This window comes from Antechinus flavipes, chromosome 2 (genome assembly GCF_016432865.1).
Source record: "Antechinus flavipes isolate AdamAnt ecotype Samford, QLD, Australia chromosome 2, AdamAnt_v2, whole genome shotgun sequence".
NCBI lineage: Eukaryota > Metazoa > Chordata > Mammalia > Dasyuromorphia > Dasyuridae > Antechinus > Antechinus flavipes.
The window spans coordinates 1744824-1759123 of NC_067399.1; the positions used below are offsets into that span (position 1 = coordinate 1744824).

The 14300-nt window shown below is 61.4% G+C and overlaps 1 protein-coding gene across 1 annotated transcript in view; it reads left to right on the top strand.

Moving 5' to 3' along the window:
- ITSN2 (intersectin 2) overlaps positions 1 to 14300 on the top strand; it is a 59912-nt gene that overhangs the window by 17392 nt on the left and 28220 nt on the right. The window contains exons 4-15 of the mRNA XM_051974073.1: positions 64 to 127; positions 743 to 906; positions 2225 to 2428; positions 2505 to 2601; positions 3034 to 3173; positions 4865 to 4928; positions 5352 to 5489; positions 7557 to 7642; positions 7870 to 8120; positions 11094 to 11243; positions 11725 to 11865; positions 12050 to 12137. Coding sequence (XP_051830033.1) covers positions 64 to 127; positions 743 to 906; positions 2225 to 2428; positions 2505 to 2601; positions 3034 to 3173; positions 4865 to 4928; positions 5352 to 5489; positions 7557 to 7642; positions 7870 to 8120; positions 11094 to 11243; positions 11725 to 11865; positions 12050 to 12137 — 1587 coding nt within the window. The remainder of the gene's footprint in view (positions 1 to 63; positions 128 to 742; positions 907 to 2224; positions 2429 to 2504; positions 2602 to 3033; positions 3174 to 4864; positions 4929 to 5351; positions 5490 to 7556; positions 7643 to 7869; positions 8121 to 11093; positions 11244 to 11724; positions 11866 to 12049; positions 12138 to 14300) is intronic.

Sequence of the window (14300 nt, forward strand, 5' to 3'; positions counted from 1 at the left end):
ACTCGTGGGTCGGCGATGGGTCGCTGGGCCGCGCGGCTCATTTTTGTCGCTGTTTGGCCGCAGGTGACCAGGCTCGCGGTTTCTTCTTGCAGTCCGGCCTCCCGGCTCCTGTTTTAGCTGAAATATGGTAAGGCGCCTTTCTCTGCGGCGGGGGCTGGGCGGGGGCTGCCCTTGGCACGGAGTGTGGCGGCAGGCGGCGGGGAGACCCCCGGGCAGGGCTTCGAGAGACCCTCCAGGGTGGGAAGCTAGAACAGAGGGCGCAGGGGCGGCTGGAGGTGTGAGTGTCTGTATCCAAAGCCCTGCCGGCCCAAGGGTCACTCCTCGGCCTCCGCGCCCCCCGAGCCGGGCTTCTCATTTTGTGGCCGAACGTTCCCAGGACAGTTGGCTGGTTTCCTCCTTCCGGGCGCCCACCTCGCCCAGGCCTCGTGCAGGGGCCGCCTTTTGGGGCAGCGTGGGAGCCTCTGGGCTCCTGGGGAGGCCTGATCCACTGGGACCCCCTGTTCCTTTTCACCTCCCTTTTCCCTTGCCGTTCTCTTTACGTGTCCCACGTCCGTTTATGGCCATCCTAGTTTTCAGAGGGGTAAGAGCAGAGACCCCGCCGCTGGCGCAGTCAGTGCGCTCCCCAAAAAGGTTAACGGCCCGCCGCGGTCGCTCAGTCTTTGGCTGCGCCGAGAAGGGGAGGGGCCGGAGGAGGCCGCCCCCGCCCGCTGCCGATCAGCGCCCTCCTTGTCTCTGCCCTCAGGACGCTGTCGGACCTGAACAAGGACGGGAAGATGGACCAGCAGGAGTTCTCCATCGCCATGAAGCTCATCAAGCTCACGCTGCAAGGGCAGCGCCTGCCGGCCTCCCTGCCTCCGGTCATGAAGCAGCCTCCCGTGCTCTCCCCCTTGGCGTCGGCGCGCTTTGGTACCTCCTGGGGCCTCGTGTGGGCACTATCCGGGGGGCTCCAGATCTGCCCAGGAGGTGGGCACAGCCAGGCAACCTGGGGGGCAAAGCGGAGACTAGAGCCCGGCCCCTTCTCCAGCCTCGACTACCAGGACAGAAACCGGCCCCTCAGACCCAGGGGGTGGGGGATCGGCCTGGGAACCACCCACTGGAGCCAGGACAGAGAAGCAGCCAACGGCCGGGCACAGTTCAGAGCCCCGAGGGCCGCGGGGGCCCCAAGTCACCCTGCTTTCAAAGCACGAAAGGGAAACAGAGGCTCGGGCCGCCGGGCGCCCCCTCCTCCCTCTCCGCGGGCCGCCGGGCGCCCCCTCCTCCCTCTCCGCGGGCCGCCGGGCGCCCCCTCCTCCCTTTCCTCCCTGTCCGCAGGCCGGTCACCCTCCTCAGACAAGGCTCACTGGGCCACACCTAGGGCTTGCAGTGCCCGGGCGGTCTCCGGCCGACCCCGAGGGGCCGGATTTTAGGGCAGGCAGCCTCTAAGCCATCGGGCAGTGCTGGGGGAGCTTCTGGGAGCCCGTCGCTTGGGACCCAAAGTAGCCAGGACATCCCGCGCACAGTTCATGCCGATGGGTCCTGCGGAGATCCGGAGATGTGCAGTCTCTGGTCGGGCTGGGCCCACCCCTGCTGCGGGCCATTTCCCAAAGCCCCCGCGGAGCTGGGCCCAGGCGTGGCTCTGCCCCCGAGAAGCCTTTCTGGTGGGGAGGGACCACTTGACAGCTGGCAGCCCCCTGCGGTCATGGAGGCCCCTTGGCTTCCCTGCCCACTCCCCTCCTCCCCCCAAGGGGCAGGCTCACGAGGAGCCCGCGCCCAGGGGCTTTCAGGCCTCATTCCAGAATAATAGCGGGCGTGACGGCGTGCGCAGCTCCCTCTTCCGCAGAGACCCCCATGACTGTGTGTGGCCACGTGTGAGAAGGGCAGCCCCGGCTCCGCTCCTTCCCCAGCACGGCCCCCTTTTCTCAGGGCGCGGTTCCCCGGGAGGCTCAGACACAGGGTCCAGAAGTCCTGGTCCCAAGGCCTTCCGGGCCCGCTGGGCTCTGCCTCTTGTCTGAGGGGTCCCCGGCCCACGGAGAGGGCGCCCGAGCCTCTGCTCTCCTTTTGTGCTTTGGAAGCGGGGGGCCCTTGGGCTCTGAGCCCCTCCGTCCTGGCCCCAGCGCAGAGAAGGAAGCGGCGGGTGGTCCCGCCGGCCCCCCGGAGGTGTGCCCGTCTCGGAGGGCGGCCCAAGGCTGGCCTGGCCGGGAGCGGGGCGTTCGGTCTCACTGGAGGCCCGGTGTGTCCCTCACAGGAATGGGAAGCATGCCCAACCTGTCCATCCCTCAGTGTGTGCCTGCGGCCGCCCCCCTGGCGCCCGGCTCCTCCCGGCCCTCCGTCACGTCCCTCCCTCCCTTGGGGATGCCCGCGCCCCTGGTGCCCTCCGTGAGCACGTCGTCGCTGCCCAATGGAACGGCCGCTCTGCTGCAGCCCGTGGCCGTCCCCTTCTCCTCAGCAAGTAGGTGCCGGGGGGGCGCTGGGGGTCCCCGCCGGGGATTGGCCAGGGACGACCCCCTCTCGCTGCTTCCTTCCAGCGCTGCCTCACACGTCATCGTACGGCCTCCTGATGGGCGGCTTCGGCGGCTCCTCCATCCAGAAGGCGCAGTCTCTGATCGACTTGGGATCGAGCAGGTACGGGGCACTCAGGGTCTCCTCTCGGACCCGGCCTGGGGAGCCCGATTCCCCCCTGGCAGCCGGGTCTCCCCCGGCACCGTCCGGCATTCCAAGTAGGGAACAAGAAAGGGCAGCCCCCTCCCCCCCCGCCCAGCAGGGCGTTAGGCTGGAGTCTGGGAGAATTTAGGGTTACGCGGAGACCGAACCCTCAGGGAGGGCGGCTAAAGAGGGATGAGGGCCGGGGGGCTCTTGCGCGGCAAGCTGTGGTCCGGCAGCCCGCTCCTCCGAGACGGCGCAGAGCTCCTTGGAGCCCGGGACGCGGCGGACGACTGCGGGGGCCAAATGGCTGGTTGTGCTTTGATTGGGTCCAGTGTCCGTCACTCGCCCGCCCTCCTGAGGGGCGTCTCCGGGAGCCTGGGCCCGCCTGCCAGCTGCTGCTTTTCCCTGCAGCTCCACGTCCTCCACTGCTTCCCTGACCGGGGGCTCCCCCAAAGCTGGAACCTCCGACTGGGCCGTCCCGCAGCCCTCGAGACTGAAGTACCGGCAGAAGTTTAACAGTTTGGACAAGGGCATGACGGGTTACCTCTCAGGTGAGCCGAATCGGGGCTGGCCCGGCGAGGGCGCGGCGCTCCGAGGCTGCCCCGCGGTTGGGGGCTCCGGGTGGGAATCCGCGGAGGAGTCCCGGTTACTCGAAGGCCAGAGGGACCTCCCCCTGCTCTGGCGAGCGTACGGCACCTTCCTGGGATGCTTCCATGGGGGGCCTCGGCAGTGGGCCGTGGGGGGAGACAGCCCGGCGCCGGCGAGGAAGGGGGAGACGCCAGCCCCTGAAGCTCCCGTCTGACTGCCTGAGAGGGGGCAGAGAAGGGAGGGAGCCCTTACAGATGCCCCCCCCCCCGTCTCTGGGGAGCACACGGCTGAGCCACTTTGGGGGGAGTGGGTGAAGGGGAGAGCTTCACGGGAGCGCCAGAGAGCCAGTCGGCCACGCAGACCCCGCGGCGGGAGAGAGACTACAGCAGGGGGTGTCCGAGGGAAAGGGGGGGCCGCGTTTTGGGGAGCAGAGGCATTGTCTTGTGCTGAGCCTCCGAAGCTGCAGGACGTCGGGGAGAGCTGCCCCCCGACAGGGGGCGTTAGGCTGGAGTCTGGGAGAATTTAGGGTTACGCGGAGACCGAACCCTCAGGGAGGGCGGCTAAAGAGGGATGAGGGCCGGGGGGCTCCCGGCGGGCAGCAATCGCTTAGCAGAGACCCCCCCCCCCCGGGGCAGCGTCCACCTTGGATCAGTTTCCAGGGCACCCTCCAGAATGGGCATCGAAAGCTCTTGCTGCCTTTCCCAGGTGCCATCGCATACCGTGCTCGGGCCAACCTCTGGCGCCCTGATTCTTCCTTGTTCCCTGGCGCCTACTTGTCGGTGGGGGGGGGGGGGGGGGCTCTGCGGGGCATCCCTGAGAGATCTGGCCCGTGACCTCGGAGCAATGGCCGATCCTTCCCCGAAACCTCACAGGGGATTGCCGTCATCGTTCGGGGCCGGGCACAGAGGCCTGGGAGCGCTCTTGCTGTGGCCGGGGTCAGCGGGTGCGGCTGTGGGGAGCCCCTGAATCTGGGGAAGGGGGGAAGGGGAATGGGGGCTCTGAGGCAGAGGGAGAAGCCGGGGGAGAAGCGGGCGGTTGGGAGGAGCTCAGGCGACAGCAGGGCAGCCGGCCAAGTGCTCGCTCGTGGGAACCGTCTGGGCCTGGAGCCCGGGAGGGCGGCGGGCGCACTCAAGTCAGTGCCAGCTCCGTGCCAGGAAAGAGCCCCCCAGCGACTGGCAAGGCGGGGGTGCCCAAGCAGTGGGGCAGGGCTCAGAGCAGGGAGAGGAAGCCCAGTGACAGGCCTGGGAGAGGGACACAGACAGGGGGCCTGGGACGGGGCAGACGGGCTCAGCCAGCTGGCTGCAGGGGACGGCGGGAGCCGAACTCTAGTCCACACTGTGCCCAGGAGGGCCGGCGCCTCTGCCTCCGATCCGGCCCGTTCTTGCCCGGTGACCCGGCCCTCCCTTCCTGATCGCATCCAGCGCCGAGCCTGGGCGCTCGCCCCCAGATTAGCTGAGGGGCTTTGTTTGCCCACCCCTGCCCTTGGGGATCTGGGGAGAGACTGGCCTTTGCCCTGCCTGTGGAGCCCCAGCTGCGGGCCGGCTCTTGTCCCTCGGGCTGGCTGGGGAGCCGTGCTCAGGGGAGCCCGGCCCGGCTTGTCCCCTCAGGGCCGGCTCGTCAGCCCCTGACCCCACGTTCTGCTTCTCTCTGCCAGGTCTGCAGGCTCGCAACGCTCTGCTCCAGTCCAACCTTTCCCAGACCCAGCTGGCTACTATTTGGTAAGTTGGGCCTTCGGTGCGCGAGGAAGAGACTTGGAGGGGCGGTCCGGGGCCTTTGAGAACGAGGGAGACCCTCTCGAGGAGACTGCCTCAAAACGGTCTCGAGGGCTGGGGCCATAGAATGGGAATCTGAACCATCCCCTCGGACTCCACACCCACGTCCAGGGAGCCAGTCACCGGGCGCGTCTGGCCCCGGCCCTGGGACTTCTTGGGAAGGAGACGTGACTGGGCGCCCCGGGATGAAGGCTGGGGGGGCCCGGCGACTCTGTGGCCAGTCACGGCGGGGTCCGCAGTCTTTCCAGCTTTGAATTGCCTGGCACGCGCACCGGGGGCTGGGCACGGGCCGGGGCACTCCTGGGCCCCAGTAGCCCCTCGGGCTTCTGGAGGGTGGGAAAAGCAGTTTTTCCTCGTGCTTTCCTTCAGGAACTTGGCCGACGTGGATGGAGACGGGCAGCTCAAAGCGGAAGAGTTTATTCTGGCCATGCATCTCACGGACATGGCCAGAGCCGGGCAGCCGCTGCCCCTGACCTTGCCTCCGGAGCTGGTGCCGCCTCCTTTCAGGTAACGGGCTGCAGACCCCGGGGAATCGGCTATTGCCGGGGAGACCCTGCCCCAGCCCAAGGGGGGGATGGCCCGTGGGGGCCACGATCAGCCACCTCCTGGCCCAGATGTCGGTCTGCCCTCACTAAGCGCATCCGTGTGGCTGAGCACTGTGGGGCGGCCTTTGGTCAGGGCCGGGAGGGCAGCGAGAGCCGCGGGGTGGCCACAGATGAGGGGCGGCATCCAGCAAGAGCCGAGGGGCCGGGCTTCCCAGTGGGGAGGTTTGAAGGGCACACGGGGGTCTGTGGCAGACAGTGCCTGAGGTGAGGCCCCCAGACCCGCTGCCGGACTCCCTCCCGCCTCCAGTTAGCCCAGGCGAGCAGGGTGAGGAATCTGTCCTGGGGGCTGCCCATAGAGAGGCAGTGGGACCATTGGGACCGGCCCAAGTGCCAGCCCAGAAGGACCAGCCAGTCTCCGGCCTGAGGGAGCCTCCAAGGCCCCCCCTGAGGGGGGACGGCCCAAAGGGGTGACAGATCTCCCCAAGTTAGACCAGGGGCAGGCAGCAGGTGGCGGGTGGGGGGGCCGAGGTTCTGTACCTGCAAGGCCCCATCCTGGGCGTCTGTGCCCACTCCCTGCCCCCGAGTGGTGCCTGAGGCTACCGGCCTCTCTCTGAGCTTCCCCCGAACTTGCCTCTGGCAAGGCCTGTGCCCGGGCTGCTGTTGCCGAGTCCGAGAGACTGGCTTCCCAGAGCGGCCCCCGAGTCTCCCCCAGCCCTCCGTGGCGTCGGGGTCCCCGTCCTCCCGTGATTCCTGTTTTTCTCTTTGGTCGTCTGCGCCAGGCTGGGGGATGTGAGACCTGGGGCTTGTTTGTGCAGCAAGTCACGTGGTGGATGATCTGGAGCCTCCTGTTATTTGGTGCTTGGTCTTGCTTATTTTTTCTCATGAAAACTGCCCGCGGGCATCTCCTGGCCACTTTTTTCTCAGGGGGTGACGTTTCTTCTTATTTATTTGAATCTTTCTCGAGATGTTTCCCGGAAGCTTTGTTCTTTAACTCGTTAATTGGTTCTCTCAGCTTGTGCTGCAGTGGTTTTGTCCACATCCGATGCCTTTCATTTGGGACAGCACGGCTGTCGGGAGGACATAGACGAGCACAGCTGCTGGGGGGGAGGGGAAGGGGTCCCCGGCAAGGTGGAGAAGCCCCGCTGCAGCGGCAGCCGGGAGCATCGGACCCGGGCGCTTTTGGGGCGGGGGGACAAGAGGACAGACTTGGAGCTGGTTCCCGCTGGGTGTGAGACGCTGGGCTAAGCCGACGAAGACGCTTTCTTTTCTCACCACAACCCTGTGAGGAAGGTGCTGTCCCTGTCCCCGTTTTACAGCTGAGGAAACTGAGGCAGAGGCGAAATGACCGGCGCGGGGTCCCATAGCTGGCAGATATCTGGGGCAGGATCAGAAGTCGGGGCTTCCTAGCTCCAAAGGCAGCACTCTGCGCCCTGCATCCCCAGACATTGGAGAGTAGGTGACTCAGGGCCCGCCGCGGTCCTGGCAGAAATGAGAAGATCAGGAGGAAGAAGGGGAGCCCTGGCTGGCAGGTGTCGTGGTAAAACGCCGAGCCGGCAAAGGCCCCTGTGCAGCTCCATGTGGGGACCCAGAAGTCCCGGGAGCACGTGGGCCCTGGCCTTAATCACCAGATAGCGAGAGCCCCAGGGCTGAGAGTCAGGGCCCTGCGCTGACCCTCTGTGGTTCTCAGAGGGCTCGGCCCAGGGCGCTGCCCCCCGGGCTGTCTTGGCCCGTTGTGCCCCGACCTTCTCACCAGAGATTGTGGAGGGAAAGTTGGGAGAGGAGGGGGCTGGGTACGGAGTCGGCTGGGTCATCTGTCTGCGTCCTGATGGTCATCGAGTCCCCGGCCACGAGGGAGAGGGAGCGCGGAGGGGCGATGGAGAGTCCTGGGAAGCCTCCTGAGGGCTTGGGCAGGATTTACCGGCAAAGACCCCTCACGCCCTGCTCCCATGCGCTCGGGCTCCCACTCCAGAAGCTTTCCAGAGAACTCGGCTGCAGAGATTGTCTCCAACTGCTGCTCATTTTTTCCTAGAGGAGGAAAACCTGCTGATTCCCTCAATGGAGCTCAGCCTTGCTACGAGAGAACCCAGGAAGAGCCACCCCAGAAAAAGTTGCCAGGTACCGCGCAAGCCACGTGGTGGGCAGTCCGTGCAGGACGGGGTCAAGGGGGACGGGTGTCTGGGGGGCAGCCGCCTGCGCTGGTGGGGGCGGCCACGGGGACCCTCCACGGGCTGCGGAGAGGAGTCCGCACGAGAGCCACGGCCCGACTCGGGGTCCTTGTGAAGGGGTGGGGGAAGCTCGCAGCTGGGGGCTTCCTGGCACTCACGCTGCTGTCGCCTGTTTAGTGACCTTTGAGGACAAGCGCAAAGCCAACTACGAGCGCGGGAACCTGGAGCTGGAGAAGCGGCGGCAGGTGCTGCTGGAGCAGCAGCAGCGCGAGGCCGAGCGCAAGGCGCAGAAGGAGAAGGAGGAGCTGGAGCGCAAGCAGCGGCTGCTGCAGGAGCACGAGTGGCGGCGGCAGCTGGAGCTGGAGAAGCAGCGGGAGCTGGAGAGGCAGCGGGAGGAGGAGCGCAGGAGAGAGGCAGAGAGGCGGGAGGTAATGGGCTCTGCTGTGCTGGGGCTTCCTCCCCGGGGGCTGGGACACAGGCAGTGCTCGGCTTATTTGGACCGACTCCCTGACTGACATGTGGCCCCCAGACTCTCCCCAACAAGTCCCACTGTCTCCGGGCTGGAAGGGGCCCTGGGGTGGCCCTGGGGTGGCCCGGGCCTGGGGAGCTGGCCCCTGCTGGTCCGGGCTGCCGCCACTGCGACAGAAGCTCTGAAGGAACGTGCCTTTATCCATGTTTGCCCGTGAGCAGCCCCCAGCCTCTGTTCCTCCTTCACGTCGCTGGCGACTCCCAGCACTGGCTCTGTGGCTCTGAGTCTGTGGGACTCGGCATCAGAGGCTGCTCTGGGACCCCATGCCGACTGATCGAGGTCCACGGCGGGGGGTCCCTCGCCTGGGTCTGTGACATTTCTCTTCTCCTTTGGTTTGTTGGCCTTCGAAGGAAAGCCCAAGCTTGATCAGGCTACAGTGGGTGACCTCACATCACGTTCCTGCAGTGCTACCTTCCCTCGCCCTCCTTCATTCCCTGTGCCCGACTCCCTTTCCTCTCTGTCGGGACCCACTCAGGCCCCTATCAGGACTTCATTTTTGAGAGGGGCCCTTTGCCCGTTTTGAGACAAGAAATGATCATCTCTGAAAGTTGAGAAGACCTTAGCCACTGCGCTCTGGGCAGAAGGATTACAGCCCTCTCGTCTCCTTCCGTCTCTGCCTCTGTGGCTTTCCCTCCATGTGTTCTTTTCTGATCTCTTCCTAGACCCCCTCCCCTCTCCCCGGATTTGTCCATTGCCTTTGGCCCAAGGGGCCCTCGGCAGCCTCCACCCTCCAAATCTCAAGGCCGCCCACCACCAGTTACCTCCTTGGTTCGGGTCTCCTAGAACGTGTGCCCCTATCCTGTCTGTAGACATCAGAGGTACCGAGTCAGGTCTCTCGGCTTTGCTTTTGGTTGCGAGCTCATTAATGAGTTTTAGACGACTAGCCAAATACTTTCCCAGGGGTCAGTGAGGCAGAATTTGCTATGAGTCCCTGCTCCCTTTCCTCGCCTTCTCTGTTTACATGTGTGTAAAGCTTGGGGAAGGATGCTGAAGGCCTGAACTTCACTTGCTGTATGAGTGATGGGCTTGGGGTGGGGGGACGGTCACACAAAAGGTGGAAGGTGGAGGAGAGTGGCCTTCATTAGCAGCCCTCCATCCATACTTGGCTTTCTTACCTGTATTTAAATCATCATCCCTTTCTCAGATGCCACTTTCTGAGCCCAATATGTGTTCCCAGATCACCGTGCAGTAACCCAAGATGAAACCCTCCTGCCTCCAATCTTTAGATCTTCCCTTCTGTTCCCAGCCAGGTCTTTGTAGGGACCTCGGCAACTAAACTCACTCAGGCTTTGAGTGAGTGACTCTCAGCCACTCCCTGGACACTTACCCAAGGGAGAGAGACCACAGACTGTCTCTGCCTGTCCCTTGTTTGCAAGGCCCCTGCTCAGGAAAGGTTCCTCCATCTGCACATTTGGCAAAAGTGTGTGAGGACCAGCTGAAGTCTCATCTCTTCCTTCTGCTGATGAGAATTCAGTTCCGTTTTACGTGAATTTGTGTGCCTTACCCTAACACCTGAAGGAAGAGTCACTGATCGGGGTTGCCTTTGGTGCAGAACACTGTCCACAGGGGTCTTCCTTTGTTCTGCTCACTCTCCGAGAGCACCGTTCTGCCTGTGAGCCCTGAGAGGTTTAAGCACTTGCCCAGGCTCCCTCAGCCCAGATAAAGCCAAGGCAGAAGAACCCGAGCCCCACCGTGTCTCGTGTTGTGGACGCCAGCTCTCCACCCACTGCCTGTATCCATCGTCTGTCAGCAACAACTGATAATGCCAAGAAAATACTTATCCGGCATTTCCATGAGACCCCCAAACCGCCTTCCTTTTTTGGAGCTCGGAACTAGCTGCAGCAGCTTCATTGAGCTGTTTCTGCACATGAGGACTTGGGGTCCTTTGTGCATGATGACTTAAGGGCTATGAAGTGGTGAGGAGGAGGAGCCTCTTGGTGAGGGTAATTTCTGGTAAACTTGGTGCCCATGGAGGAGGCCCAGGCCCAGGCCCCCTTCTCCTAAGCCGATCTGTGTGGATCTTAAAGAGTGATTAGACTATCTGCTAACTAAGGTTTGCAGTCTCAGCGTCATGTCAAGTCAGCAAGTATTGATTAGGTTCCCACTGGGCACCAAAGGAGCAATGCCGGCCCTCATTGCCAGGGCCTGGTGGTTTCGCCTCTGCAGCCCCTCTGGTCATTTTCACCTCTGCAGCCCCTCTGGTCATTTTCACCTCTGCAGCCCCTCTGGTCATTTTCACCTCTGCAGCCCCTTTGGTCAGTTTCGCTTCTGCAGCCCCTCTGGTCAGTTTCATCTCTGACATGCCCCCTTCTGCCCTCTGACACTGCTCCCATCCTGGTACAGACCTTCGTCCTTTCATGCTTGGACTATGGCAGTAGCTGCTAGGGAAGGCGCGCGGGGTCTGTCTGCCTGCCTCAAGTCTCTCCTGACTCTACTCGATATTCTACCCACCAAAGTGATTGCAAGTCCAACCATGTCATCCCCTGTGCAAAAAATCCCAGTGGTTCCTTAGCAAATGCTTCTGACAACTTGTGCACTGGGGATGGGGCTGAGGCTTAAAATTTGTCTTATTTCCCTTTTCTCGTGGATAGCAGACCCTCATTTGACTTTGGATACAAAGATTTTTTTTCCCCCTCAATCCCACACTTTCTCTTCCGGTTCTGTCTACATGATTTCATTCATGCAAAAAAGTTTCTGTTTCAAGGAATCAATGATTTCTTTTCTCTTTTGGTTAATAATTTGGCCTATTGCTGCAAACTGTTTATAATATGACTCTAAGCTTGCCTCTTTTTTTGAACTCACTGTGGTTTGCAGTGTGAGGGACTTCACACATTATTACCTTGTCATCAGTCATTTTGTTTCTTTCTCGAAGGCTGCAAAACAAGAGCTGGAACGTCAGCGCCGATTGGAATGGGAGAGAATTCGTCGACAGGAGCTTCTCAGTCAGCGGAATAGGGAACAGGAAGAAATCGTCCGACTGCAAGCAAGGAAGAAGAGTCTGCATCTCGAGTTGGAAGCGCTGGTGAGAGCTTCGTGCTAGGGTGGGCTGGTCAGCAGAGAGATTGGGGCAGGAAAGGAAGGAGATCATAAGCAAAGGGGTGATCATTAAATCCTTGGGAAATGGAAGAGAGAGGGGCCAAAGGATCTTGAGTGAGGAGAGATGGGGAAAGAGCTTCCAAGGTTTCTTTCAGGTCCTACCCAAGACTATTCCAACTGAGAGTGAATGCTGAACACTGAACACTGAGACTGTTTTTTGTTCTCCATTTTCTGTTGTTTATTATCTCTTGTCACTATTTCTATCTTCCTCAGACTGTGAGCTCCTCCAGGTCAGGGGCTGTCTTTCTCACTGTACTGCTCAGCACACATTAGGTGCTCAGTCTATCAGATCTATCTGTCTTGTAATGGCATTTTCCCATTTAGTTTCAAGATGCCCTCTTCTTCTGAGGAAGGCTCCTTGTACTATTTTCCTGCTCTAATTACTGGCTCTCTTGACCTTTGGACAGAATGGCAAACATCAGCAGATCTCAGGGAGACTCGAGGATATGCGGCAGAGAAAACAGAATCGGAAGAGTGAGTTGGATGTCCTGGATAAGCAGTGTGACCTGGGAGTCCTGGAGATCACTCAGCTTCAGCAGCAGCTCCAGGTGATTCCCCTGGCCCCTGCCTGGGGCTGCCCTTCAGCGTGTGCCCCCTCCCCTGCTCTGGCGCTACATGTTGCTTTCTGTTTTCAGGAGAGCGGGAAAGGGAGGGCTTATTTGGAAGCAATCAGACAACAGTGTGGAAATATGGCACCTCCCCAATGAAGGGTTGCTTTTTTTTTTCTGAAAGGAGTCTCAGAACCAGCTTGTCTATCTGGTACCGGAGAAGCAGCGCTTACAGGACAGGGTTCAGCACCTGCAGCCGGACAGCACAGCCCGTGAGTCTCCTGACTGGCCTCCCCGAGGCCTCACTCCAGCCCTGCCCTTGGAGGCAGCTCTTGCAGACCTCTCCCAACACACCTCCTCTGATTCCGTTCTCTCCAGCCTTCTCCCCCCACCCCAGCTCCCAGTTAAAAAAGCAGAAAGCCATTCCCTGGCAAAACACGGGCGAGCCGGCTCAATGAAGCCCTTGCGGACCGAGCCTGGGACTCTAGGTTTCCAGCCACCAGGAGCACCCCTGGGGTGGGGATTTGCCTGTGCGGAAGCCGTGCCTGGAAAAGCTTCCCTCGGGTCCCTGCGTTTCTGCAGCCGTGTCCCAGTTAATGGTCCTCAGGAGCTTGTTGTGTAGATGCAGGCGCAGGCCTTTCTTCCCTCTCTGTGGGCCTGGGAGTCTGTGCTCAGTCCCCTGCCTCCAGGACTGCGGTTCCAGACCAGGCCTCTGCTCCCTCTCCTCATGCGTCCACCCTCAAGGATGCACCAATCTAAGGGTGTGAGCGGGGCCTACCAGCTCCTCGGCTTTGGTCTCCCTGCTTAGTGAGGAGTGACTTGGAGCCGATTTATTTCTATTCTGTTGATGGCTGGGCTTCTTCCTTTGACAGCTGCCGGCCCCTAACCCTAACCCTCAATGGCCTTTGGGCTCATCAGCTGCATTAACAACAGTGGGAGCGGCGACCCCTGTCAGGGTCTCAGGACACGGTTCCCAATTAACTTTCCTTTCCGCTTTGGGCGGCAGTGACTTTGTCCTTGGGAAACTTTCTAAATTGTGTGGGACGGAAACTGGTCACTCTTGTCTTCCCCAGAGGCCACCAGGCCTTGGCTCTGGCCTTTTGTTTCTTGTGCCAAACGGTCTCTTCACAGCCAGCGTCTGTGAGGGGCTTGTCTTGGTCTGGGGCAGGAGGCCTCAGGCCCCATTTGTGGTTCTGAGTGCCCTGGAGGCTGGGGTCCTTCTGCTTCAGGAGGCCCTGTCTAAGCCCCTGCTTTTGCTGGCATGGTGGCATTCCTCAGGGAAAGGGCTTCTCCTGGCATGCAGCTTCTCCTGCTCTCTTTCTCCTGACCCTCGGCTCCTTTCTGTGATGCTCTGAAGGAAGAAAGGAGGAAGGGACGGAGGGAGGAAGGAAGGAAGGAGGGAGAGAGGAAAGAAAGAAGGAAGGAAGGAGGGAGAGGGAGGGAAGAAGAAAGAAAGGAAGGAAGGGAGGGAGGGAGAAAGGAAGGAGGGAGAGAGGGAGGGAAGAAGAAAGAAAGGAAGGAAGGGAGGGAGGAAGGAAGGGAAGGAGGAAGGGAGGGAGGGAAGAATGAAGGAAGGGAGGGAGGGAGGAAGGGGAGAAAGAAGGGTGGAAGGAAGGAAGGAAGGAAGGGGAGAAAGGAGGGAGGAAGAGGAAGGAAGGAAGGAGAGGAAGGAAGGAAGGAAGGAAGGAAGGAGAGAAAGGAGGGAGGGCAGACTCCAGTTCCTCCTTAGAGATGCTCACTTGCTTTGTGGCCCTGAATGAATCCATAGACTTGTCGGAGCCTCAGTTTCCTCCTCTCTAAAATGGGGGTGAGACCAGCATCTGAGCCATAGCACCTGACAGGGCGCAGGTGCAAAGTGCTCACAGCGCTGCAGAATTTCTAGTTGATATCATCAGTGCTTGATCTCCATCACAGAACCCCCGACTTGGCCTGATGAGCTGAACTTGCAGGAGTGCCCCTCGCTGCCCCTCTGTTGGGCCCCCTCACTCTTTCTGGTTTGTCCTGACCCTTCTTGTATCTCCAGGACCACGTATGGCCTGTGGCACATTGTAAGTGCTTAATAAATGCTCCTTCTCCCCTTTGGAGACAATCAGGGTTAAGTGACTTTCCCAGGGTCACGTAGCTAGTGAGTGTCTAAGGCTGGACTTGAACTCGGAGCTCCTTTGCTGCTCCTCCTTATGTCTGAGTTCAGGGAAGTTTGGTCTTGGCCCACCTTTCCCTAATGCCTCCCAGCTGCCATCAGGGCCTGGGGAGGGGAAGAGCATTTATAGAGCACCCTCTGTGTGCCAGGCGCTGGTCTGGCTCCCTACAGATCGCCTCTGGTTTGTGAGAGAGGCGCTGTGACAAGGAGGAAACTGAGGCTCTGTGGCCCGTGCCGTCTGCTGTGTGCTGGCAGCCCTCCCCACCAGCATGGGCTCAGGAGAAACGGCCCCGGC